Source organism: Micromys minutus (assembly GCF_963924665.1).
Source record: "Micromys minutus genome assembly, chromosome: 7".
Classification (NCBI taxonomy): Eukaryota; Metazoa; Chordata; class Mammalia; order Rodentia; family Muridae; genus Micromys; species Micromys minutus.
Genome location: NC_137976.1, coordinates 34,771,607 through 34,798,798, shown reverse-complemented (window position 1 = coordinate 34,798,798; position 27,192 = coordinate 34,771,607). Strand labels below are relative to the sequence as shown.

Here is a 27,192-nt window from a genome sequence, read left to right as displayed (position 1 = left end):
ATATATGACCACAAACCCACCACTACAATCAATTATAGGTGAAAAACCCAATACAATGAGGGGAACCACCTCAAAGTAAAAAGAAAACTTCTAAGCAAGAAAACCAAAATAAGAAAGACATACAGGCACAATTCAACCTACCAAAGCAACAATAGCAGGAAACAGCAACCACTATTCCTTAATATCTGTTAACATAAATGGACTCTATTCCCCAATAAAAAGATATAGGCTATCAGACTGGGTACATAAACAAAACCCAACATTTTGTTGCATACAGGAAACTCATCTCAGAGACAAAGACAGACATTATCTCAGTATAAAAGGTTGGGTAAAAACCTTCCAAGCAATTGGCCCCAAGATGTAAGCTGTAATGGCCATTCTAATATCGAATAAAGTAGATTTTCAACCAAAAGTTATCCAAAAAGACAAGGAAGGACACTTTTTACTCATTACAGGGTAAATCTGTCAGGAGGAACTCTCAATCCTTAACATATATGCTCCAAATACAAAAGCAACCATATTCATTAACGAAACCCTATTATAGCTCAAAAAATGCATTGCACCCCAGACAATAATACTCGGAGACCACAATATCCCACTGTCACAAATGGACAGATCATCGAAACAAAAACTGAAGAAGGACACTGTAAAACTAGCAGAAGTTATAAACCAACTCGAATTAATAGATATATACAGAACATATCATCCCAAAACAAAAGAATATACCTTCTCAGCAACTCACTGCACCTTCTCGTAAATTGAACACATAATTGGTTCCAAAACCAGCCTCAATAGATATAAGAAGATTGAAATACTCCCACGCATCCTTTCAGATCACCATGGTCTAAGGCTGGTCTTTAATAAAAACAAAGACAACAAAAAGGCCATATGCACATGTAAACTAAACAATGTTCTATTAAATGATAACAGGGTCAAAGAAGAAATAAAGAAAGAAATTAAGGATTTTCTAGAATTTAATGAAAACGAACACACAACATACCCAAACTTATGGGATGCAATGAAAGCAGTACTGAGAGGAAAACTCATAGCTATGAGTGCTTCCAAAACTGAAGAGAGCATACACTAGCAACTTGACAGCACAGCCGAAAGCTCTAGAACAAAAGGAAGCAAATACACCCATGAGGAATAGAGGGCAAGAAATCATCAAACTTAGGGTAGAAATAGACCAAATAGAAACCAAAAGAACCATTCAAAGAATCAACAAAACCAAGAGCTGGTTCTTTAAGAAAATTAATAAGATTGATAAACCCTTAGCCAGATAAACTAGAGGGCAAAGAGAGAGTATCCAAATTAACAAAATCAGAAAGGAAAGTGGAGACATAATAACTGAAATTGAGGAAATTCAAGAAATCATCAGGTCCTACTATAAAAGCCTATACTCAACAAAGTTGGAAAATCTCCAAGAAATGGATGAATTCCTAGACAGATACCAGATACTAAAGTTAAACCAGGACTAGATAAACTATCTAAATAATCCCATACACTTAAAGAAATAAAAGCAGCCATCAAAGCCTCCAAACCAAAAATGTCCAGGAGCAGATGGGGTCAGTGCAGAATTTTATCAGACATTTATTGACGACTTAATACCAATACTGTCCAAACTATTCCACAAAATAGAATCTGATGGAACACTACCTGTTTTTTTTTTTTTTTTTTTTTTGAATACAATAATCCTAGTTCCTAAACCACACAAAGACCCTACAAGCAAAGAGAACTTCAGACCAATCTCACTTATGAACCTTGATGCAAAAATACACAACAAAATCCTTGCAAATCAAATCCAAGAACACATCAAAAGGATCATTTATCATGATTAAGTAGGCTTCATCCCTGGGATGCAGGGATGTTTTAATATACAGAAATCCATTAATGTTATCCACCATACAAACAAACTCAATTAAAAATACCACATGGTCATCTAACTAGATGCTGAGAAAGCATTTGACAAAATTCAACACCCCTTCATGTTAAAAGTCTTGAAAACAACAGGAATCCAAGGCCCATATGTAAACATAATAAAAGCAATATACAGCAAACCAACAGTCAACACTAAACTTGATGGTGGGAAACTTGAAGCAATCCCACTAAAATCCGGGACTAGACAAGGCTGCACACTTTCAACCTACCTATTCGACATAGTACTGGAAGTCCTGGCCAGAGCAATTAGATAGCAAAAGGAAATCAAATGGATATAAATTGGAAAGGAAGAAGTAAAAACATCACTATTTGTAGATGACATGATAGTGTACTTAAGTGACCCCAAATGTTCCACCAGAGAACACCTACAGCTGGTAAACAAGTTCAGCAATATGGCTGGATATAAAATTAACTCAAACAAATCAGTAGCCTTCCTATATTCAAAGAAGAAACATGTGGAGAAAGAAATTAGGGAAAAGATACCCATCTCAATAGTCACAAAAACTATGAAATACCTTGGTGTGACTCTAACTAAGCAAGTGAAGGACCTGTATGACAAGAACTTCAAATCTTTAGAGAAAGAAATCAAGGAAGATCTCAGAAAATGAAAAGGTCTCCCATGCTCATGGAATGGCAATATCAACATTGTAAAAATGTCCATCCTACCAAAAGGAATTTACAGATTCAATGCAATTGCCATCAAAATTCCAACCCAGTTCTTCATAGAGTTGGAAAGAGCAATGTGCCATTTAATTTGAAATTACAAAAGACCTAGAATAGCAAAATCTATTCTCAACAACAAAAAAACATCTGCGGGATTCCTCACCTCAAGCTATATTACAAGGCAATTGTGCTAAAAACTGCATGGTACTGTTGCAGAGATAGGCATGTGGATCAATGGAACAGAATAGAAGATCCAGAAATGAGCCCACACATATATGGTCACCTGATTTTTGACAATGGAACTATAAACATTCCATGGAAAAAGGACAACCTCTTCAATAAATGGTGTTGGTCCAACTGGCACTCAGCATCCTGAAGAATGTAAATAGACCCTTTCTTATCTCCTAGTATAACGCTCAAGTGCAAGTGGATCAAAGATCTTCACATTAAACCAGGTACACTGAAACTATTAGATGAGAAATTAGGAGAGACCTTAGTACACATAGGCACAGGAGAAAATTTACTAAACAGAACACCAATGGCTTGTGCTCTGAGGTCAAAGATTAACAAATGGGACTTAATGAGATTTCAAAGTTTCTGTAAGGCTAAGGAAACTGTCAAGAAAACAAACAGGCAACCAACAGAGTGGGAAAAGATCTTTACCAACCCCACATTAGTTAGATGCCTAATATCCAAGGTATACAAAGAACTCAAGAAGCTAGACACCAGAGACCCAAACAACCCCTTTAAAAATGGGGTACAGGGCTAAACAAAAAGTTCTCAATTGAGGAATATGGAATGGCCAAGGTACATCTAAGGAAGTGCTAGACATCATTAGCCCTCAGGGAAATGCAAATCAAAACAACCCTAAGATTCCACCTCACACCAGTCAGATTGGCCAAGATCAAAAATTCAGATGACAGCAGATGATGGTGAGGATGCGGACAAAGAGGAATGCTCCTCCACTGTTGTGGGGTTTTAAACTGGTACAACCACTCTGGAAATCAGTCTGGAGTCCTCAGAAAATTGGACATAATATTACCTGAAGACCCAGTTATTCCACTTCTGGGCATATACCCCAGAGAAGCTCCAACATACAACAAAGACACATGTGCCACAATGTTCATATAAGCTCTATTTATAATAGCCAGAAGCTGGAAAGAACCCAGATGTCCTTCCGTAGATGAATGGATAAAAAAATTGTGGTATATTTACACAATGGAGTACTACTCGGCTATCAGAAACAAAGACTTTATGAAATTCTTAAGAAAATGGATGCATCTAGAGAATTTCATCCTGAGTGAGATAACCCAGTCACAAAAGAACAGACACAATATGCAGTCACTGATAATTGGATACTAACTCCAGAAAGCTCTGAACACCCCATAAACTACTCATAGACTATATGATGTTCAATAAAAGAAAAAAGAAAAGAGAAAATCATTATACTTAATACTTACATACCAAGAAAACTTTGACTAATTCCAGGTTACATCCTGTTTTACTTGTACTTTATGCTCATTGTAAGTTGTAATATCTTAATGCAAACTATCAAACCTTAAAAGAAACCAAGCATTTACAAAAATGTATTCATATACTGTCATGCAAAATGATTAAAATTTGTATATTTTTCTTTGTTTAAAGTTGTTCAAAAAAAAAAAAAAAAAAAACAAAAAGAGAAAAGATTAAAAAAAGAAAAAGAAAAGATAAGAAAAGAAAAGAAAAAGGCTTCCTGGAGAATTATTTTTCCATCAGTGAGGCAGAAAGTATTACTAAGGCCTCTGTAGCTATAGTCTAAGTGAGGCTGGCTAATGGGTATAGGGTGCCTATAGGTGTTACTTGGAGTAGGTATCACCTTTTTATGCATATAAAATGCAAGCAGTCATGAGGGTGATGGAAGCCTGTACCTCAGATCTAGACAGCTACTGAAACCAAGTGTATGTTCCTGGGTCAGATTCCCTGCAATGAGTAATTGTGAAGCCATTTATTGAATATGTGAATGTAAAACTGAAGTCACTATTGAGGTGCTAGGATAAGGTAGATGACAACAAAGTGAACCATTCAGTCAGGGGGTCATCAAGCACTCAATGAAGCTGACCAGTGAGATCTCAGTTCCTCCAGGCAACATAGCTGGAATGGTAGCCAGACTCCAGCTGGGGCCCGTGTGATCCAGCATGGGCCAGTGTGATCCAGCTGGGACCAGTGTGATCCAGCTGGGGCCAGTGTGATCCAGCTGGGGCCAGCCTGATTAATGCCCTGATGCATACCAGTTGTGTGTTCTGGTTGTTTGCTCTGCTAGGTTCTCATCCTGGTTTGCTCTTACTTTTCTGTTCCTGACTTTTAGAATGGGAGTGTTAACATGCCCCTGTGTATTAGAAGCATGCAATCTGTTGTTCACTCTATTTTTAAATTAAAAAAATATGTTTTCCCTAGACAAAGAACTACAGGCAACTGATGCCTGCTGGGAGTAGAATTAGCTTCTCCTCAGAATGTTTCCTTTTTGGTTGTCCAGTACAAAGTGGTCAGTCTTGAAATCACATACACACATACAACAAAAATGAACTTAATGGCTGTGCTTATTTATCTGCACCCACATATATGGACATTCATTCATACATACATGTGTGTGTACTTAACAATAATAATCAATGAAAAGAGAAGATGTCAACTTGAGAGTTGTGAGGGGTTGAAGGGGGATACCTGAGAGAGCTAGATAAAGAAGAGGGAAATGATATAATTTTATTTCAATTAAAAACATATTTAAACATTTTATATTTATTCATCAACAATGACAAACTTTAGAATTATATTTTTTTTCTGTCTTACAACTTTATTTTAAAAAAGAGGGACACATATAGAGATTTTTAATGACATTTTGGCTTAATGCTATATGAATATATTTTTGTCAGTACTTAATTCTTTTAGGGGTTTGATAGCTAATATTCAGTGAAAGAAAGACATGTCACAGTGTTTGCAGATTTCTGGCATGTTACTCTTTGAGTTTCTGAGTATGATATTTTAAATTTGCTTACATGGGGCCAGGTGGCTGTAGGGAGGGCAGGGGCAGGGAAAGCATGGGATAAGAATAGAATTGAGGCATGTCCTAGAAGTCTCATCCTGAGATGACAGGAGAAGATTGTCCCTGACCTGTGTGTCCTGGGTGCATGTAGCTCTGTGTGTACCCATCATTGTCCTACTGGAAGATGTCAAGTCACCAGTAGCCAGGTTAAATGTCCTCATCCCTTATAAGGCCATATCCAGTAGCTGCTGGAATTTCTTCTTGGCCAATAATGTACACTCACCCTGAAAGCCCCTACCCACACCCCCACACCCCAAATGTTTAAATAGCCTTTATTCCTTCCATTACACTAAGCTATCTCACAGAAGCTGCCTCTCGAGAGTCTGTTCTTGCTGCTTTGGAGACTGTGGTCTTTTTCATCCCTGAGAGTCCTACCTCCATTTCCCTCTCAGGAGCCACTGACCACAGTGGGGAAGCAGAGCAGGCTTCTGATAGTCTTCAAACTCAGTGAGTAAAAGTCCTTTTTAAAACAATTAAAATATGCACATCTAGCAGTACTTATGAAAAACTACAACCTACAGAAATATTTGCTAAAAATACATTTTAAAATTTGGGCTTCTTAGTATTGAATAGCTCTTTATGTGGAAATTTTCCATTTCAGGATTTATGTAGCATTTAAAATGTTGTAAACTTTGAGAAAACATCCAAAGTATGTACACAAAGTACGGATTTGTGAACTCATTAGTGAATATTTTGTCTTTTTAAAGTTATACTTCCTTTTTCCCTTTTTATCCTTTATAAGTTATGTGCCTTTATTTATATCCATGTATATGTATGTGTGTCTCTCTCTCTGTGTTGGTGTGAGTGTGTGTGTGTGTTTCTCTTTATGTGTCAATGTGTGTGAGTATGTATGAGTGTGTGCCTGTGAACACTGTGTGTCTGTATGTGAGTGAAACAAATCATATGTGTCTTTGTTTATTTATATCCATGTAAAGCTCCCAGGCTGGGCTCCACATATAAGGAAGAATGGTTTTTTCTTTCTGACACTGGATGACTTTTCTCAATATTACACATTCTAACTCTGTCTATATTCCAGGAAATATTGTTATCAGGCTTTTTCTTTAGAAGTGAACAACATTCCATATTGGAAGCATGTGATCTAATTTTTTATTTTCTAATTTTTTATTAGTGCATATTCATTGTGTTAGATCTACTTTCATATAGGTTGACTTCTCTCAAGTTTATGATGTATTTTAACATGTATATTAACCCCTCCTATTCCTGTTTATTCCTCTTCCTCAGCATTTTCTCCTCCCACTTGGCTGCTCTTTCCTTCTAGTCTCCCTTATTTCTTCTTTTCACTTCCACAGACACATATAGAGATACACACATATACACAGATACATATACTCACACACAGAAATATATACACTCTCACACAAACACATAGAGATACACACATACACACAGAGATACATATACAGTTACTCACACACAGGCACACATACCTATACAAATACACACACACACTAATTCACTCACACACAGATACACAAAGATAATATAGGTACAAACACATATGTACTCACACAGACACAGATACACATACACACAGAGACACATATACTATTACACACAGACACGCATACAGACACACAGACACACACTAATTCACTCACATATAGACACACAAAGATCACAGGTACACATACATATACACACACATAGACACATAAAGAGATACATACACACCAACGCCCACACAGAGATATACACACACATACTCAATATCAGAATCCTATGGCCCTCTTACATGTCCCATGTGCCCTTCTGCCTGCATTCAATACTTTCTTATCACCTAATATTATCTTTCCTGCTCCCCTTTCTAAATATTATACTTCACACACAATTTTATATACAAGCACACATACATACTATATATCCGTTTTTTTCTGACCTAGTGGCCTCATTTAATAGTATATATTCTAAGTTCATTCATTTTCTGAAAATTTCATTGCTCTAACAAATAGGTCACCAATCTACATGGATGTTCTAAGACCCACAAATGGGAGAAAGTGTGTGCTGTCTTGTCTGTATCTGACTTACTTTGCTTACTGTGATGATCCACATTTGCATTCATTTTCTAGCATATAACATAATCTCATTCTATGTTATATCTTAATAAAAGTCTTTTTTGTAAATAAATGACATTTTTTCCATTCATTTGTTGATAAAACATGTTGGCTGATTCCATGACATAGCTCCTGCAATAAATAGACATGTGTAGCTATCTCTGTAGTAAATTGCCTTTGTGCCTCTGGGCACAACCCTTAAGTGGTATTCTTCACGCTGATGCTACTTCTAGTTTTGGTTTTTGAGGGACATCTATACTTCTTTCCACAGTGTCTAGACCAGTTTAATCCCAAGAACAGTAAAATGGTTCCCTTTTTCTCACGTTCTTCCTGGTATTTAAGGAGAGTCTTTGAGATAGATTACATGGACTTTGCATTAGAAAATACATAGAAACAAACACTGGGGTGTTATGGTTTACTAGGGTGTCACTGGAAGAGGAGAAGGATGGTCATGGTTATTTTTGATTATCATCTTAGTGGGAACAAGAAAGGCTTGAGGCGTTAATGAAGCACACCTTCAGGTGTGTTGCTGAGGGAATTTTCAGAAACACCTGCCTTAAATGTGGGGAGCTAGTCAGTGAAAGTAACCCTCCCCAAAAGATCCAAGTATACAATACTAAATATGAAATCACCCAGTAACAACATGGAGGAATGAATGCATACATCTCCATTCATCTTCATCATGTGTTTCCCTCCACCTTGGCTGCAAGAAGATCTTAAGCTAATGAATGTTTCTCCCAATTAAGCAGGTTTGCTATTGAAAATGACCGAGGACAGGATATTTAAGAACTCTCCTGATTCTCTCAAAGGTTCACTAAAATTATATATAGCTGTAACCAACAGCTCCGTACCTAATTTAATAAACAAAATTGTTTCTCAGAAGGTGGCTTTTTATTTATTTAAATATCATACTGTATTAATTTCTGAAAAACAGCTTTTATTGGAAAAGGTTTATTATTCTTTTCTTCATACTAGCTTCTTTTATATTCTGTTGACAGGTCTAAACTCTTGATTCTTAATAACCCAGTGCATTTTGGGCAATAGTTCTCATCATTTTCTTTTTGGAACTTTAGAGGAGATTCCAATGCTCTTGGAGAAATGCTCAAAAATGAAGCGTGGCATCCAGTGATACAAACAACTGGGTGGATATTGGGAAGAAGGACCTATATTTATAAAAACAGTCACAATTCTTAGTCTGAGTTTGCTTCAGTGGAAATGAGTGGTGTGGACCCAAAACACAATCAACAACAAACAACAGCTGAAAAGGCAAACCACAAGAACAACAAAACCCCCAACCAAAATGCACTTTCTGCCGTTCCTGTGAGCTGAGAGAGGCCACCTGTATCAATGAGCTCCCACATTCTTCAGTAATATTCTTCTTCCTGCTAGAAGTTACTACAGAGGCAAGAAAGTTCTTCTTGTCTAGAAATGCCACAAAGACAATAGACCTAACTGCTAAAGACGCCCAGTGCTGCCTTTCTCTACGAGAAGTGGAGCTCATGGACTATGTTACAGTTTTAACAGCATAGGCCTTCTGTCTCTTAATGCTTTATTTAAGAATTATTATTTAACTTTATAAAATGTGTATTTGTGTCTGTGTCTCTTTGCCTCTCTCTCTCTCTCTCTCTCTCTCTCTCTCTCTCTCTCTCTCTCTCTGTGTACATTCATGTTGGTGCCCTCAGAAGACAGAGAAGGGTGACAAACTCCCTGGAGCTACAGTTATGAGTAGTTGTGAGTCACTCACAACTCATACATGGGCTGGAAAATGAGTTCCAATAAAGAGCATCAAATGCTCTTACCTCAGAGCTGTCTCTCCAACCCCATCCATTCCTGGCTTTTAATGTGGAATTTAGGAAGCTAAACCAAGCTTCCCCAGATTTGCAAGTAACATAGTTCACTTGCTGAACCACATTTCCTTAGGTCTTATTTAGTTAAAAGAAATTGTAAATAATTTATAAATACATACTTCATGTAAATCCTAATTTAATCATAATAAACATAATAAATAACATTTGTATGTTTGTTTATGTGTTGGTCATCATCCTAAAGACAACGCCTTTCTTTACCAAACTTCATCCTTACAGCATTTCTGTAGTGAATGAAATTATTAGATTGGTTTAACAAATGAGCTTAGTGATGAACTGAGAGGTTAAAGAGCAAAGCCAGGCCTTGACAACTTTCACAACATCCAGAGTCCAAAATACTTGTCCATCTTGATGAACCTTGAACCTAAAGTCTTCAATAGTCATTTGGAAAGCATAAAATGTCACCCTAAACCTTCATGTCTTCCTATAAAACATTCAGAAAAGAAATTAAAGACTGTGTGCTTCTGTGGCTACCAAAGGTTTTTGTAGACAAGTTATATATGACCAGCAAGTAAAATGGTAAGGAAAATGACTAGAAAAGCTTAAGATTTCTTTTCACCCACACCCCAAGCATCAGTTTATGACAATTGTTTCAAGACTCCATTGTAATTGATTTTTTAAAGTAATTTTCCTCATATTCTCATCAGGGACTTAAGCAAACAAAATTTCACACTTGTAATTTTACTTGCAAGGGGACATATATGAAAACTTGTAAGAGTGGTAATATAGAAACATTCTTTTCAGGTCCTCTGGAGAAGACATTGGAGATGCTGTTTACAGTCTGAATCTTTTAAGGGTCCTTAAAAGGCTAACAGCAAGCTATTCCTTTCTCAGGGGTGATAGCATGTTGTACTTCTGACTTGCAAATTGCCTTTCAGTTACATAGTGATATGTTAGATAGTTATTCTGATTTCTGTATCATTCCCATCAGAAAAGTAATCTCCAGGAAATTTAAAATAAAACAAATCTCTGTCGAATATATTCACTATATCATAGTATGGAAGAACAGAGACTGGAGAAAACTACACTGAATTAACATACACTGTTCGTTATCCTCCACATCTGCTCCGCTACCCTGTCCTCCTGCTTCTACCCAATTCAACCCTACCTCCCCAACTCCATACCGCCTGCAGTCTCTCTTTCTGTGAAACTTCTGAGTTTCTTGCCTTCCATGAGCACTTCAATCGAAGTGCATACATCTAAAGATTCAAAGCCAAATCCACATAGGAAACACACACACACACACACACACACACACACACACACACACACTCTCTCTCTCTCTCTCTTTCTCTCTCTCTCTCTCAATTTGTCTTTCTGGATTTGGAATATGTCACACAGAATGATTATTTCCAGCTTCAGACATTTACCTATGAGTCTTATAATTTCACTTTACCGCTTAACACTATTCCATTATGTGTATGAACCACATTTTATTATCCATTCACAAGTTGGAAGGTAGATAGATTATTGCTTCTCCTGACTATTGGACATTGAGCAGAGTTGACCATGGATGGCAAAGTGTCTCTGTAGTAGGATGTGTAGCCCTTTAAGATACTCTCCTGAGTGCTATTGCTCATGGGCTAGTTGTTAGCTTTTTGAGGATACTCTACATTCATTTCCATGGCGGCTGTACCAGTTTGTGTACTCACCAATAGTTGGTAAACGTTCCTTGCTCCCGTGTGCCTAACATCTATCATTTGTTTTATATTCTTTGTCATAAAATCTAAATAAAATCTCAAGGTGATTATGCTTGCAGTTCTTGATGGTTAAGAATTTTGAACATTAAAAATATTCTTGGCGATTCCCATTTTTTTCCTCTTGAGAGTTCTCTGATTAGGCCCATGGCCTATGTTTTAACTGTTTGCTTTCACTGTGTTTAGGATGCTCTGTGGATGATCCATAAAGTGTCCTGTAGTTCCTGCATAGAGTCTTTGGAGCACAGTCTCCTCACTCAGCTTGCTAGCTCATACTTATCTTGGATAATGCATTCCCTTAAAGAAATCTGTCTTTATTTCAATTTCTAGCTTCATGCTTCTTGTCCAACTCATTGCCCTTGGACACAAGAACCTGAATTATTTCAACAAGTTCCCTGAGACACTCCGGCAGGTGCCCTACACACTCGGATCCCTGCCTAGTGTACTACCCAGGTTATTTCTGATGAGCTTTTAATTATAATGAGAAAACAATTGCCAAATGCATCATACATAATTAGATCACTGACTCCTCTCTGGACACCCGCAGAGAGTTCCTATTTATATTCAAATCTTCACTGAAACTTTTACAAAATGTTTAAGTTTTCCTCCTCCAAGTTCAGTTTGGCTGAGAATGCTCCCTGCAAGGCGTCTGTGAAAAGAACTGAGGAAAACCGGCACTGGGTCAGAGTGCGGTTTCTACTGTGCTTTGCCCTACAAAGCAGAAGGAGCGCCCAATGGACACATATTCTTTTCAGGGCTGGTATCCCTCTTTCTCATGTTTTTAAGTGGCCCAGCTGCCCAACAGGGCATGCCTTCCACCCTGAGGGAACAGCAATCTTAGGGAAAATAGGTACTGGAGCAGGGATGCTCCTTCGGTGTTTCTAATTAGGAAGAACACATACTTAGAAAACAACCCTATTCAACACAAGATTAAATGCTGATTCACACGGAGACTCAGCTAAATTAGCAAATGGCAGAAGGCTGCTTAGAAATTTTTCTTTGTAAAAAAAAAAATGATTTCTTTGACAGGAATTGACCACGTTTTAAAATAGAACCAAAAATAAATGTCATAATCTATGATAAACAAACTCTCTATGTACCGGGTATGTTTTTTTTGTGAGAATTTAAATAGCTATGTAAGATTTATATTTTTAAGATTCAAACTTATTCTACTGATAGACAAAAAGAAGCTTTTATGTTAATAAGAAGGCTTAGCTAAGGTCAAAGGGTAAAACTATTTAAAGATTGTGAATAGACACACATAAATGGATGAGAGATTACTTAAAGGCTCTTTTAGGAGTTTTTCACGTCTCTCTGGCAGACAAGAAAAAACTCAAAGCGTGTTCAAGAGTTTGCTATCCTATGCACTGTGCAGACGCTTTTTCCGTTTCAATGTTCTGTCACTCTAGACAATGGCGGCTGTGCTCAACTCTAACACTGAGTAGAAAACGCTGAAAGCAGTTTAGCTAGTTCTGTAGAACCAAGTGTTTCCTTTTTGAGCTTCCCATTGCCTGGAGATCCCCCTATCCCCCTCCCCAAATAAACTTACAAGTGTCAGCACACATGTACCCATCTTTTGGGGGAAGAGATTCTATCATATAGCCTTTAATTTTTCTTAATTTTCAGTGTTGGGCACAGAGATGAGGCTAAAGAAACACCACATTTCAGGTGTTCTGTTAGGAAAGACAGTTTCACTTTCTGTCAACAATGAGCAACAGTCCCACTCTATTGGGTGACTTGTCCATAGGATTCCTTCAGCTCATAAACTGAACTGAATGTTTCTCAAACCCAACGTTTGCAGGTTTTTAATGACATCTTCAACTTAGTCTATGTTCCTATATTCTTCCTTCTAAAAATTCCAAATAATATTTTGAAACTTGATCTTTAATTGTTTCCCTACTTCTGGGGTATTTCTGCCGTTATTTATCAGAGCATGCGCCGGCACTTTTTTTTTTTTAAACAACTTTATTTTACAAAACAAAGATAAATGTACAGATTTTAAGTATTGTTTGCATAAAATTATATAATACATTTTTGTCAGTACTTTTTTTTCAGATTTTAACATAATTTTTACATAAAACTTTATGAATATATTTTTTAGTCAGTACTTGATTTTTTAAAGGTTTGGTAGTATGCATTGAAAACTTAATAGTTACAATGAGCATAAAGTACATGTAAAACAAAATGTAACATGGAAATAGTCAAAGTTTTCTTGTTGTTTAGAGATTTTTTTGTTTTGTTTTGTTTTCTTTATTTCTTGGACTTCATACAGTCTGTGAGTTGTTTCTGGGGCAGTGCGAGCCTCTGGGATTAGCATCCCATTATCAGAGACTGCATATTATGTCTGTTCTTTTGTGACTGGGTTATCTCACTCAGAATGATATTCTCTAGATGCAGCCATTTTCTTAAGAATTTGGTTAAGTCGTTGTTTCTGGTGGCTGAGTAGTATTCCATTGTGTATATGTACCACAATTTTTGTATCCATTCATCTTCGGAAGGACATCTGGGTTCTTTCCAGCTTCTGGCTATTATAAATAGAGCTGCTATGAACATTGTTGTGCATATATCTTTGTTGTGTACTAAGGTGTCTCTGGGGTATATGCCCAGAAGTGGAATAGCTGGGTCTTCAGGTAGTATTATGTCCAATTTTCTGAGGTATCGCCAGACTGATTTCCAGAGTGGGTTGTATTAGTTTGCAACCCCACCAACAGTGGAGAAGGGTTCCTCTTTCTCCCCAACCTTGACAGCATCTGTTGTCATCTGAGTTTTGGATCTTGGCCAATGTGACTGGTGTGAGGTGGAATCTCAGGGTTGTTTTGATTTGCATTTCCCTGATGGCTAAAGATGTCGAGCACTTCCTCAGATATTTCTCAGCCATTCGATATTCCTCAACTGAGAACGTTTTGTTTCGCTCTGTACCCCATTTTTTAATAGGGTTATTTGATTCTCTGGTGTCTAGCTTTTTGAGTTCTTTGTATACCTTGGATATTAGGCCTCTATCTGATGTGGAGTTGGTAAAGATCTTTTCCCATTCTGTTGGTTGCCGTTTTGTTTTCTTGACAATGTCCTTAGCCTTACAGAAACTTTGCAATCTCATTAAGTCCCATTTGTTAATCTTTTTTTTTTTTAAGCCCACTGACTTTGAACAATAAGCAAGCTGACAAAAATACAACCTAGATTTGATCTGCCTTTTCATTGATTGTAAAAATGCACCCAAAGTGGGCTCTTAAAACAAAACCTCCTTGAACTTTGCACTACCAATGTCACGGGCATATAAAGGGGGCGTTTCCTGTTAATGGAATAGCGCTGCTGCTTCAGCCACAGCTTTTTGCTTTGCTGACTGGGTGTACTGTCATTCCATCTGTGACTCTGTCCTTCAAAGTTTCTCTTACCAGAGACAGCAGTCATCCTGGATGCCTGCCTAGGCCTGCCTGAGTTTAGTTTCTCTTAGTTTCATCTTAGTTTCTCTTCTTAGATGCTATTCTTCTGAATCCTGAAACTGACAAAACTTTAAAGAGAGATCTTTAGAAAGAATAATGCAAGTAGTAGGGACTGAAGTAGGTGTGTGTGTGTTTGTGTGTGTGTGTGTGTGTGTGTGTGTGTGTGTGTGTGTGGTTGGAGGGTGTTGAAGTCATGCTACTAACAAGAAAGGGGGAAACCTGAAGTTAGTACTAGAGGAAGGGTTAGAGGAGTAGTTTGTATTTTCATTTGTTTATTTATTTTTACCATATGGCATTTGAATGGTTTGTTTGGAACTTGTTCTTGAAGTTTTCATCGTTTTCCCTTTGGCTCTTGCCTTAAGCAGGAACATGGACACTCTCATCTGTAATGCATCTTGGGTAATTGGCAATGCTTGCTACTGCAAAATACTCAGCAGATGAGAAACAGATTTTCATCCTCAAGTGCTCCTACTTATAAAGTCTATTGTATAAGGCATATTCATAGAAAGTACATGATATTTTATTAAAATAAGGCAATTTTGTATAATCTTTGGACAATTAATTTAATAATCATCACCATCAGGAGAGCTATTTTCAGTAGAAGTTGGTTTGCTGTAAGTGACTGGATTTGAAATGTTTCAGGCCAAAGTCCCTGCCCGCATCCCACTGCCCGAAGCTTCTTAGCATGCCTAAAAATATGAAGAGACCAAATGGTTTAATTTGATTTTTTTCTGAACTGCCATTTGATCGCATTTAAAATTTAATGTACACTTTCCTGCTGTTGATTTCCCATGGTGCACTGAGTTCATGTTAAATTTCCTTAACATATTCTTTACTCAATCCAAACTTGCCACCTAGTCATAATTATTCATTTTATTTCATTTTTTTCCTGCAACTTCTGTTTGTGCCCAGAGCTAAGAGCATCATAGCCACTAGGCACAAGACTTCCTGTGGCTTCACAAGTATCACTCCTGGTCTAAGTGGAACACCTAAAGTGTATATTTCTAAAAAAGTTCTTTTAGATTGGATAACAGTGCATACAATATTTCCCCCTAACTCTGGATAAGATAGTATTTCATGTGAAGTAGAAAAAGGAGGATCGTTGACATTTGCTAAGTAGGTTGTGGAGCCACTTTCATATTTACTCCAGACTGTGAGGCCTTTGCTGTGAAAACAGTTGAAATGTTAGTGTCTTACACAGAGCCAGGTTGTGAACTACTGCAGGTAGTCAAGAGGCAGGAATGCAGATGTAGAAAAGTCTGGATTTTAGAAATTAAGAGTAATTAAAATCTCTTTCTGATAAAATAAATAAGTGATATTAAATAGTATTACTTATACTCAAAAAATGTACATTGGTGTTCAAATCACAGAGTGCTCAGATTTATACTGCTATTCAGTTACAGGTAGGCAAAGAATGAGTCTAACCAAATTAGCCATTTCTTCCCAACCTAACACACATCACACAATGATGAAGACTCTCAAAGGCAAATGAGATGATGAGTCCTACTCATGGTACAGACAGGCAAACTGAGATGCTTTCTGAGACTAACCCCTGAGGAAATGTTCGGGAGATTTTCCAAGCTTACTTTAGTCTGAATTTACCTATTTAAAGGCCTGCTTGCTCCTCCATGTTATTTATCATTAGCCAACATATCCTCGTGTTTCTCTCTGTCCTTGAAACAACCCTTTAAAATGACCTTTCTAGAATTCACAAATGACTGACCGTAGTCACTCAAGTACTGACAAGCTTGCCTATTTTCTCTCAGGACCCAGAGGTTGTTCTGAGATGGAAGTTACGGGTTAGAAGCAAACACTGTAGAAATACTGCTTCTTAACAGCAGGCTGTAATGTGGAACAAAGGAACGATACTTCTATACAAAACATACTTTCATATCTCATTTAAATTTGATTAACAGGCACCAAATTAACATCTGCACTAGAACAGATTTGCTAATACATCAATGACATAGGAAGTATCTTGAGGGGCTGCCAAGTTCTGTGGCATATAATCAATTAGCAGACGCCAGTGCCCTCCAGCTGGTTCTAAGAGTGTCCTGGTACTGACGGGTTGGGAAGAAGCTTCCTGTCCTTGGTTTTATATCCTAATCCTGAAGGAGCATCCCTGCAGCCTTACACAACAAAGGAATGCTTCACTGTAGTAAATGTGGGAAGAGTAATAACTTCATGTGATGATTGCATTATTTCTCTTAAGACAAGATTATGAAGGAAATTCTCAGGAAATTATCTAGAGTTGAGTGAGAGGAAATACAAATTACCTTCGAAAATATGGCAGTTCTTGCTGTGAGGCAAGAAAATGTACAGGGATCACTTCTGAGAGGGTTTTACAGTCAGGAAGAGCGAGCTGAGTTAATTTCAGATAGAAGGAACAAGAACCAGTTGAGATCCATAAATGTTTTATGCAGTAATTTTGTTTCACCTGATTTGTATGTAAGTCATGAAAACTGAATGGAACATTTTCTCCTATGAAAGCTGGAGGCAAATTTGGCTCAAAGCCTAGAGGAATTGAGTGTTGGGGCACTCTCTCTCAGATCCTTCTCTGGAATGGAGTTTTTGTGTTTGTGTGGTGGAAGTATCATCTTCCTTCTGTCACTCCCAGTGGCTAGATGACAAGGGCTATTTCATTTTTTTTCTTTCTGGCTTGTATTTCTGAATAATCCAAATCACTGTTAAACTTCATAATATCACCTACATCAGATAAGTCTAATTTCAATGCACCATGGGTGCCTGCTACCCAACACAGAACATAGAGAGTGTCAGGTCTTCTGGGCTAATAAAGAATTAAACTGCTAAGGTACAGATTGGGTGTATCTACTCAACTCTAATCAGTGAGATATTAATTATATACACTGGAGCAATCCTTAAAAAATTATAGTGTTAATTATTTTTCTAGAAAGAAACTACCCGTACACTGAATGTTTTACAGAGCTGGTTGACTCATTGTAACATTAGGGAAGTTGGAATGTTGCAGGCCTAAACCAAATATCTTGAGTTATCTTACCCAGTAAGTCTTAATTGTTGACACTGTGTGTGACTGAATATTTTTTGCACTTCTATAAGTCCTTCTGGGATGTAAAACAGACCTTCTACAAACTTAAAAGCTAAGAACACTGTCAGATAACATGTCTAGCAGTAACTCTACGTTGGTGTAACAACCTGTCTATGTTGGGATGCTTTTAAAAAGTGTCTTTATGTATAGCTTTCTTTGTTTGTTCCTATAAAAGTTCATAAGAGGTGGAGAGATTGCTTATACATTCAAAGTTCTTGCTGTTCTTGTAGAGGCCCTGGGTTCCATGCTCACGGCACTCCCAACCCTTAGTAACTCTAGTTCCAGAAGACCAACCGGATACTCTCTTTGGTCTCTCTGGGAAGCAGGTACTTGTGGTGAACTGATATAAATGTCTAGAAAATACTCATAAACATAAAATAAAAAGAAACAAAACTTTAGAAAAACCTTGGAAAAACCACTAGATGACTGGTTCCATGGAAAATGGAATTTGGGCATCCTAAGAATGTGGTCCTGGGCCATGTTCACCCATCCTTGTTTCCATATCAAACTATTTCTGTTTGAGGTGAGGGCTGTGATTTGTCTATATTATGAGAAATGAGTTCTGAGAGCTTAGCTGATGTATATTTCCCTCTTCTCTTTGGCAATCTCAGTAAAAATTCTCCACATCATTCTCACTGATCTAATTCTCAGGATACAAATGGGACAGAACATCATCAGACCTAATATTTCTAATCTTATATCACTTTGGTTTCTACTTTTATCTATAGTACTGTCAGTCATAAAGTCTCTAGCCACAGCATTAAAGGATAATACCAAAGAACATCAAAGCATATTTACTGTTAGTTGACTTTTATATATTAAGGCTAATTAAAAGTCAAGAGGGAAATATATCAGAATTATTGTAAGAGCAGTTGGCATGATGTTAAGAAAAAAAGCAAACAAATGTGGATCTTGTGACTTTTGAAAAATTAGAATTTCCAGTCTTGCCAAGTATTCCATTACCCTGTTAAGTGGGATAGCGCTCTTGGTACAACATTAGCATAATTTATACCATTCTATTACTTATTATAAATACACAAGAATTTTGCTTAATAACACCAGGAGTTAGCATTCACGTTATAGCAAAGTAGATCTGCATCATTTGGGTTGCAGGAGAGCAACTCCAGACCTCACCAAAGGACAGGAAGCAAGCATTTGTGGCAAATGGTGCCATGAATAACCACAAAGAATTTTACTAAATTCTGAGATTGCAGTTTAGAATGTTAGACATGTTTTCTCTCATTTTATAATTTTGGTCAGATTACTATTTAAATAGAGGATTGAATATTAACTTTCTATATCAAACATGTCTTCCAATTTTTTTTTTTTTTTTTTTTTTTGGTTGCTGGCTTTTCTTCAAATCATTTTCCTTTAGTGAAATGGAACTTTAGTTAAATCTCTGTAGACTTGCCCAATTACTCTGTCAACATCCTTAGCTTTCAATCCTCTTTTGTGGTCCATTCCAAGGGGCAAGGTGGCTCTGGTGAGTTCCTATTTAAAGCCTATGCTGAGGGGGCACTTGTAGTACCAATACCTTTCCCTCTTTTGATGCTCTTTCCATAGCCCTAGATATTACAGATGTGCAGAAAACATTGAAAAGAGTCATTTTCATTTCTTTTCAACGTCTTTTAGAAGTATTCATTTTTGTATTATTTTTCAATCAACTGAGAGACGAGTTCTATTGGTTCACGCTGTGGTAGAGGTATGTACTTCAGATGCCTACCTGCAGGAATTCTGGGGGGCAGAGAGCCTCCTGCAGTCACTGGATGTGGTGCTTGGATGCCATTTAAAAATCCAGCCCTTAGGAAGCTGGGACAGAAGGCTTCTACCCCAATCGCCGGGAAGGATCCTCGGAAAAGATAAAAACTGACATTAATCAAAGTCTTATTCATGGAAAATTAAAGATCATTTACATTCAACTAAACCTCAAATCAATAATGACAACAAACTTCTCAAGAAAGTTATGAAATTAGACAATTGGGCTATAGTTTTTTTCTCCCATAAATTTGTAAGATCATTCTATTATTCTTCAGAAGAAAGGTCTTCTTGTTACTTATATCACCCTATTAGGTGCTATAATAAAATCTCCCTCTACTCTCCATCTCTGCCTCTCACTCCTCCTCTCCCTGCCCTCTATCCCTCTCTGTTCCCCTCCCTCCTCCCTCCTCCTTCCCTCCCTCTCTATTTCTCTTTTCTCTTTTGAAACAGGGTCTTGCTGTGCAACCTTGCCTGGCCTGGAATTCTCTATGTTGATCAGGTTAGCCTCAGACTCATAGATGCTCACCTGCTTCTGTCTCTCCAGTACTAGTATTAAAGCTATGAACCACTACACGTAGCTCAAAGTTTCTGATTCTATATTAATTTCCAAGAGTTAGGCTAGGAAATGATGAGACAGACATGAATATCAGTCACTGATATCATCTGCATTATCCACAACTGCATGAATGATAAACTGGGATGCAGAAAATTGTCACAATAACATTCGAAAGCTATGCTATGTCAAAAAAAAAAAAAAAAAAAAAAAAAAACCAAATGCTTTCTGCAAGTATCAATGCCAATGGCTAAAATAAGCACAGCATTTTATGCATATTTAATAATATCTATAAAAGAGTAAATATACACCATTGTTCTTAATTCTTCACATATTTCTGTTAAGGACAAGATGAGAGTTTGCAAAGGTAGAACCATTTCCTTTATTTTTTATGAAACAAAGCAATAGTAAAGTGTTTGGAAAATTATTGGCCAAATTACATAATGAGTTCCTGAGTAAATTATTAGTGTAGATAAGCACTGTTCCCAAAGACCAGTGTTCCTCAAGCTAACAAACTGAGGTCTAGAGATGGGGAGTGATGAGTTGACCAGGGACAAACCCCACTGTAGAGTGAAAATAAACAGGGGGAAAAATCCCTATTTGAGAGATTGCTGTCCTTTGTATATGAGCTGGAAAATCACATTCTAAAATAAAAGTATTAAGAATTGGTATCTCAATGACTTGAAGGTAATATAATCATCCTGAAAAAATTTAATGCTCACAGAATTGTGAATGGACAGCCCTAGTAATCCAGATGAGCAATCTAAAGTGAAATTCTAGTTGATCACAGGAAGTACAATTCACCAAGGGCATCTATCTCATCTAATTCTCTAAAAAGCCTCTGTATCTCCTCAAACTATAAGCCAAAATCAACTCTTCTTTCTTTTCTCTCAGGCATTTGGTCACATCAGAAAGACAAGTAGTCGCTAATATATTGTTTTCAACACAAAACATTTACCAAAAATAGGTTAAAGCTGGAAGCATCTCTGAACTGACAGCAGAGCTGAGGTACTTTCAACATTAAGAACAACATGTCACATATACCCAGGAGGAAACCAGTGAAAGAACGGTGAGAGACATTCATTATTTCCTGTGACTGCATGGAGCACTCATCACTGATCCCCAATAGTTTCTATGTGTAAGTTCTCCCATAGAAGGCATTTTATAGACTGCAGTGCTTTCTGCATAGTGTTTTCTTCAAAATACTAGTCACTAATGGTGGCATTTCACTGAATGCCAGGGGCGTCTAATCTTATATATGTGCATAGCATTCTTATTTAAGTCACAAAAGAAATGATATTGCTGTAATGGAAAAAATAATGGCAAGAAATGCAGATTCTATTATATACCATGAAAACTAAAGTGGCCTAAGTTTTATGTGTATATTAAAAACTAAAAGTTTAGCTGACAATGATTTATTAAAACCAAGTAATAGAAATATTGGTTCAAGTATATTAGATATGAGAGAAAAGAATAACTTAGTCACATAGAACAAGGAATAAAAGGTTATAAATGAAATGACAATGAAAGCAACTTAAAACGAAGCTATTCAGAGCAGAAACTCTGAGTAATTTAAATATGGTGCACAATTCAAGATGTTGATTTATATTTACTATTTTTGAGAACCCCATAAAAATGACCAATTTAGAAAACAATTTTTAACTCCTTGGAAAGAACCAAATACAAACATTCCTTTGCTGCCATGATTACACTGATTACTGTGTGCTGTTGCACAGCTATCATACTGAATAGCAGCTTTCCTTCCCCTAAACTTACTGTGCCTTCCACCTTACTGTTTCTTCACCATGGCCAAAAAAGTCTCCGTTCATTGTAGTGTCTGTTTCGTAATGAAATGTCACTTTAAAAAAAGCAAATAGAACCCCATAAAAGTTCTGTTCACGGATACACATTCAGCAGTGACCAGGCATTATGTAATAATTGTACTGTATCATTTTTATCTTCAATTATAGGTAATCAAATTTTCTGACTTGTTAAGGGTTGAATACGAAATGTCTCCACAAGTATTTGCTTCCACTTGTTTGTTCCCTAGTAGGTGGGAGTTATTAGGGAACTTTCTAGAAATCTTAGCAGATGGCACTTAGCCAGAAGAATTAAATCACTTGGAACAGGTCTTTGGGACTCTCTTATCCTTAGACCTTTGTTACCTTTTTCTTTCTGTTCGCTACATACTAAGAGATAAATAATACCTTTTACTGACATTCTGTCTGAGCACATGGAGCCAGAATGAAATTTTTGAGTGCAAATAAATTATTCCTGTCTTTAAGTTCTTTTCCTTAAGTATTTCACAACCACAGTAGAAGTAACTAACCCAGGTGAGTTGATATAAAATTATTTTAGCAGGTTCAATCAATTGCTCCAGTTGTTCACACTTGGCTTTTATTTTTTAATTGTGAAACATATCAATAATTTATTTTGCATTGGAAGTCACAATGTCTACACCTACAGCGAGAGAATTGTCATTTCTTTAAGTTTCAGTTTAGTTACAGTAGAAGAGTAAATATTAAATATTTATAGCATGAATACTTGTATTTCTGGCTTGTTAGTTTCTTGAGTCTTTCATTAGAACAGTGGCCCTTAGGTTTAGTGGTTCCAGTATTTGTAGAACATCATAAATTAGGATGGGGGAAGCAATTATAGGTACTTAATAGGTAGAGAATTTGGGGGACCTTGCATTTTATAATGTATGACTCTCAAAAGGAAAATGCTGTCTCCATGTGCTAGTAACACCCATGGAAAAGTATTATGTTGTATTAAAGTATGATTATTTTAGAAGAGGGGAAGACAGATTCTAAGAGTTAGGGGACCAGGATGTCTGTCGCCAGAGAATAAATGTTAGGGAAGCTATACCCAAGAAATTGCAAAAAAATACAATCATCCAAATTAGACCTGCATAATGATACTGCTGATTGACATGGAAGGGGGAAGCTCATAAGATATCACTCCTAGGGGAAGAGCTAAAGGTTTTGTTTGCAGAAGAGTAAGATAGTTTTCTCCAGGGGCAGACTTTCTAATAAGTTATGACTCTGGATGGGTCAGTTTACCATTAAATGAACTCAGCAGGTTTTGTGAGTATGCATGCATATGTATGTGTGTGGGTGCATGAGTGTGTAGTGTGTGTGTGTGTGTGTGTGTGTGTGTGTGTGTGAGAGAGAGAGAGAGAGAGAGAGAGAGAGAGAGAGAGAGAGAGAGAGAGAGAGAATAAAGAGGAAGAGGTCATGTATTTGAGAAGGACTTAGGGTGTAGAGTGGAGGAGTGGAATGGAGAAACAGAAGAGTAGAAATGATGTGGTATGGTGATCATGTGTGAAATACTCAAAAATAAAAGGTTGCTCTCTACTAATTTATACACTGAGAATACACTGTAAAAAGGAGACATTGAAAAGCCTTGCATTTTGATCTCTGTCTTGATAGCATAACTCAAAGTTATTTAGGTTTCTATGTCTGAACGTTAGCTGGCCTGCTAACACTACATACCCATGCACCCACACACATATCTATGCACGCATGCTCACAAAACCTGCCAAGTGCATTTAATGGTAAACTGACCAGTTAAGATCCATTTCTAAGTTGATATTGCCCTTATGTCTCTGGAACAGTTTTGCATTAAACATTAAGTGTCACTAGGTATTTGTGTAAACATAGCACACAGTGACAGAGAATGCTTAGCTTCTTGTTGTTGTTGTTGTTCATCTTCTTCTTCTTCTTCTTCTTCTTCTTCTTCTTCTTCTTCTTCTTCTTCTTCTTCTTCTTCTTCTTCTTCTTCTTCTTCTTCTTCTTCTTCTCCTTCTTCTTCTTCTTCTCTTCTCTTCTTCTTCTCTTTTTCTTCTTCTTCTTCTTCTTCTTTTTCTTCTTCTTCTTCTTCTTCTTCTTCTTCTTCTTCTTCTTCTTCTTCTTCTTCTTCTTCTTCTTCTTCTTCTTCTTCTTCTTCTTCTTCTTCTTCTTTTTCTTTCTTCTTCTTGCTCTTGTTCTTGTTCTTCTTGTTCTTGTTCTTGTTCTTCTTCTTCTTCTTCTTCTTCTTCTTCTTCTTTTCTTCTTCTTCTTTTCTTCTTCTTCTTCTTTTTTTCTTCTTCTTGTTGTTCTTGTTGTTGTTGTTGTTGTTGTTGTTCTCCTCCTCCTCCTCCTCCTCCTCCTTCTTCTTCAATATTTAAAATTTTTATTGTCCCCAAATTGTATTTGTGATCAGGGTCTTGTTTCTGGAGCTAGGAAACTGAGGTCTCTTTGGTTAGCCTGCTGCACCGTTCCCTTCTCAGACACATAGATGCCATCCAAAAACTTTCTGATATCCTTGTTTTTAACTGTTGTGGCTTGCTGAATCAGGTCTTCTGAATTTGAAACAAGCTCAATATCATTCCCTTCAATGATTAATTCATCCTTCTGGGCTTGAGAGACCGAACAAGCAACACCTGTCCTCATCCGAACCCTGCGGATGAATTTTTCACCCAAGAAATTTTAGATTTCAACCAGACCCATTCTCCTGAATAACGACGTTGATAGGGAAGTGAGCATACACAGACCTCATCTTGTAATGGAAGCCCAGTGTAAAACCCTTGATCATGTTTTGAAAATGACTGCAGATGGTTCTGACAGTGGCCAGCTCCTTTCTGTTACCCCATCATTTGTCAACACGGAGCCTCTTCTTTTTTTCCCAAGAAGACTCAGCTCTACATTGATGTGATTGAAGTCCCTCTGCAGAGCTCCCCTGGGGCCTTTCACAATGACTGTGCGCCCTTTCAGAGTGATTTCCACATTATCTGAATGTCCACAGACCAACTGTCTGATTGCTGAGAATGGTCTTCATTCTCACAGTAGATAGAGCAAAGAGAGCACTTCCTGTTCTTCTTAAAATGAAAGTGATAATGGCTGCTGCCTCACACGACCCGATTTTAGGATTTATTCAAAGCAGTGCTAGCCAGTGCTTTCACGCCAACATCATAATATCACAGTGAATTTGCTTTAGGAAGGAAATAAAATTTAAAAAAAGATAAAAACTTATGACTCCCTCTTCTATATACACTCACAAGTTTTTAAAAAGATAAGGATTTTAGAAAACGTTATTTAGAAAATAAAAATCCATCCTTACATGTCAGTTAATTTATTCTTGTTGCTAAAAAGTTAAGCAATGCAATGTCCTTTCTTTTTTTTTAACAACTTTATTTTACAAAACAAAGATAAATGTACAGATTTTAAGCAATTTTTGCATAAAATTATACAATACATTTTTGTCAGTACTGTTTTTCAGATTTTAAAATAATTTTTACATAAAACTGTATGAATATATTTTTTAGTCAGTACTTGATATTTTTAAAGGTTTGATAATATGCATTGAAAACTTAATAGTTACAATGAGCATAAAGTACATGTAAAACAAAATGTAACATGGAAATAGTCAAAGTTTTCTTGTTGTATAAAAATTTTTTAGTTTTGTTTTATTTTGTTTTCTTTATTTCTTGGACTTCATACAGTCTGTGAGTTGTTTCTGGGGCAGTGCGAGCCTCTGGGGTTAGCATACAGTTTCTTTCTGGGGATTTTTTAGGTGAAATATTTTTGCAAGTAACCATGAAGATGTGTAGACATCCATCATGCAACTTAAAGACATACCATCTAGAAACACTTGCTCATGTACATAGCTTTAGGAATGTCAGTTTGCTGGTTTCTATCTGGGATGCCTCTACTGAGGCTTCTGCGAAAGTAGAAAATATTTCTAAATGTTTTCAAAACTTAGGTTAGTTGGTGTGCTTCAGAGTGTAGGAAAATGGGCAGAAGGAACTCAAGGCCAGATAATTCATATAGATGTATGGTATATTTTAAATGTTTTTCTTCTAGCTACAAACAAATACAAAACAAAATATACTCTTAGTACTGCTCCTTGAAAGGGTTCCTCAAACATTTTATTGTTAGAGGTGGTATAAAACCAGAGAATTTTGGAGAATATCCTTGGTAATGAGTGAGAAGGAAAATGCAAAAGAATAGGGAAAATACATTATTTCAAAGACAAATAATTGGATCAGGGTCTTGTAGTGATTATAGGAGACTTTTTTACTTCTATATAGGTATTCTCAACAATGTATATACATTGGAAACACAATATATACATATATAATGTAATATATACATTAGAAAACAAAATAAATACAAAGCAGAGGAAATACAGAGTGTCTATGCCTTCATGAATTCTTTATCTTATTCCTTACATTATGACGAGGAAGGATTATGTAATTAGATATGAAGACAAAAGAACACACACAAATATTAAAAATAAAGATTTACTAATATCAGTTGCAAATAATTAATATTTCATAGTTCTATGTATTGCTAATGTTGCATTATATTGTCACAATAAACTGAATATAGTCAGACATTAAATTATTAAATTTGTAGCAGCAATACAAAAATAAATACCATTTCAAAAATAGTTTTTTTGTTTTTTGTTTTTGTTTTTTTTCTTTTTTTAATTGACCAATGTTATTTTATAAAACGAAGATAAATGTACAGATTTTAAGCATTTTTTATAAAAGTATACGAATACATTTTTGTCAGTGCTTGGTATTTTTTAAAGGTTTGATAGTGTGCATTAAGATCTTACTAGTTACAATGAACATAAAATACATGTAAAACAGGATGAAACCTAAAATAGGACAAAGTTTTCTTGGTGTATAAGGATTATGCATAATGGTTTTTTATTTTATTTTATTTTTCTTTTCTTGAACTTCATATAGCCTGTGAGTTATTTCTGGGGTGTTCAGAGCATTCTGGGGTTAGTATTAAATTATCAGTGACTGTATATTATGTCTGTTTTTTTGTGACTGGGTTATCTCACTCAGGATGATATTCTCTAGATACAACCATTTTCTTAAGAATTTGGTTAAGTCATTGCTTCTGATAGCTGAGTAGTACTCCATTGTGTAAATGTACCACACTTTTTGTAACCATTCATCTACCGAAGGACATCTGGGCTCTTTCCAGCTTCTGGCTATTATAAATAGAGCTGCAATCAACATTGTGGTACATGTATCTTTGTTGTATATTGGAGTGTCTCTGGG

General features: G+C 36.5%; 1 protein-coding gene and 1 pseudogene across 2 annotated transcripts in view; both read right to left on the bottom strand.

The window, feature by feature from the left end:
- EPHA6 (EPH receptor A6) overlaps positions 1-27,192 on the bottom strand; it is a gene marked incomplete at both ends in the record, with an annotated part of 946,557 nt that overhangs the window by 169,793 nt on the left and 749,572 nt on the right. Inside the window, one exon of the mRNA XM_080918921.1 lies at positions 19,545-19,670. Coding sequence (XP_080775047.1) covers positions 19,545-19,670 — 126 coding nt within the window. The remainder of the gene's footprint in view (positions 1-19,544; positions 19,671-27,192) is intronic.
- Positions 24,332-24,950, bottom strand: LOC308422559 (large ribosomal subunit protein uL6-like; annotated as a pseudogene). Its single transcript has one exon. The product of its transcript is annotated as a large ribosomal subunit protein uL6-like (transcript).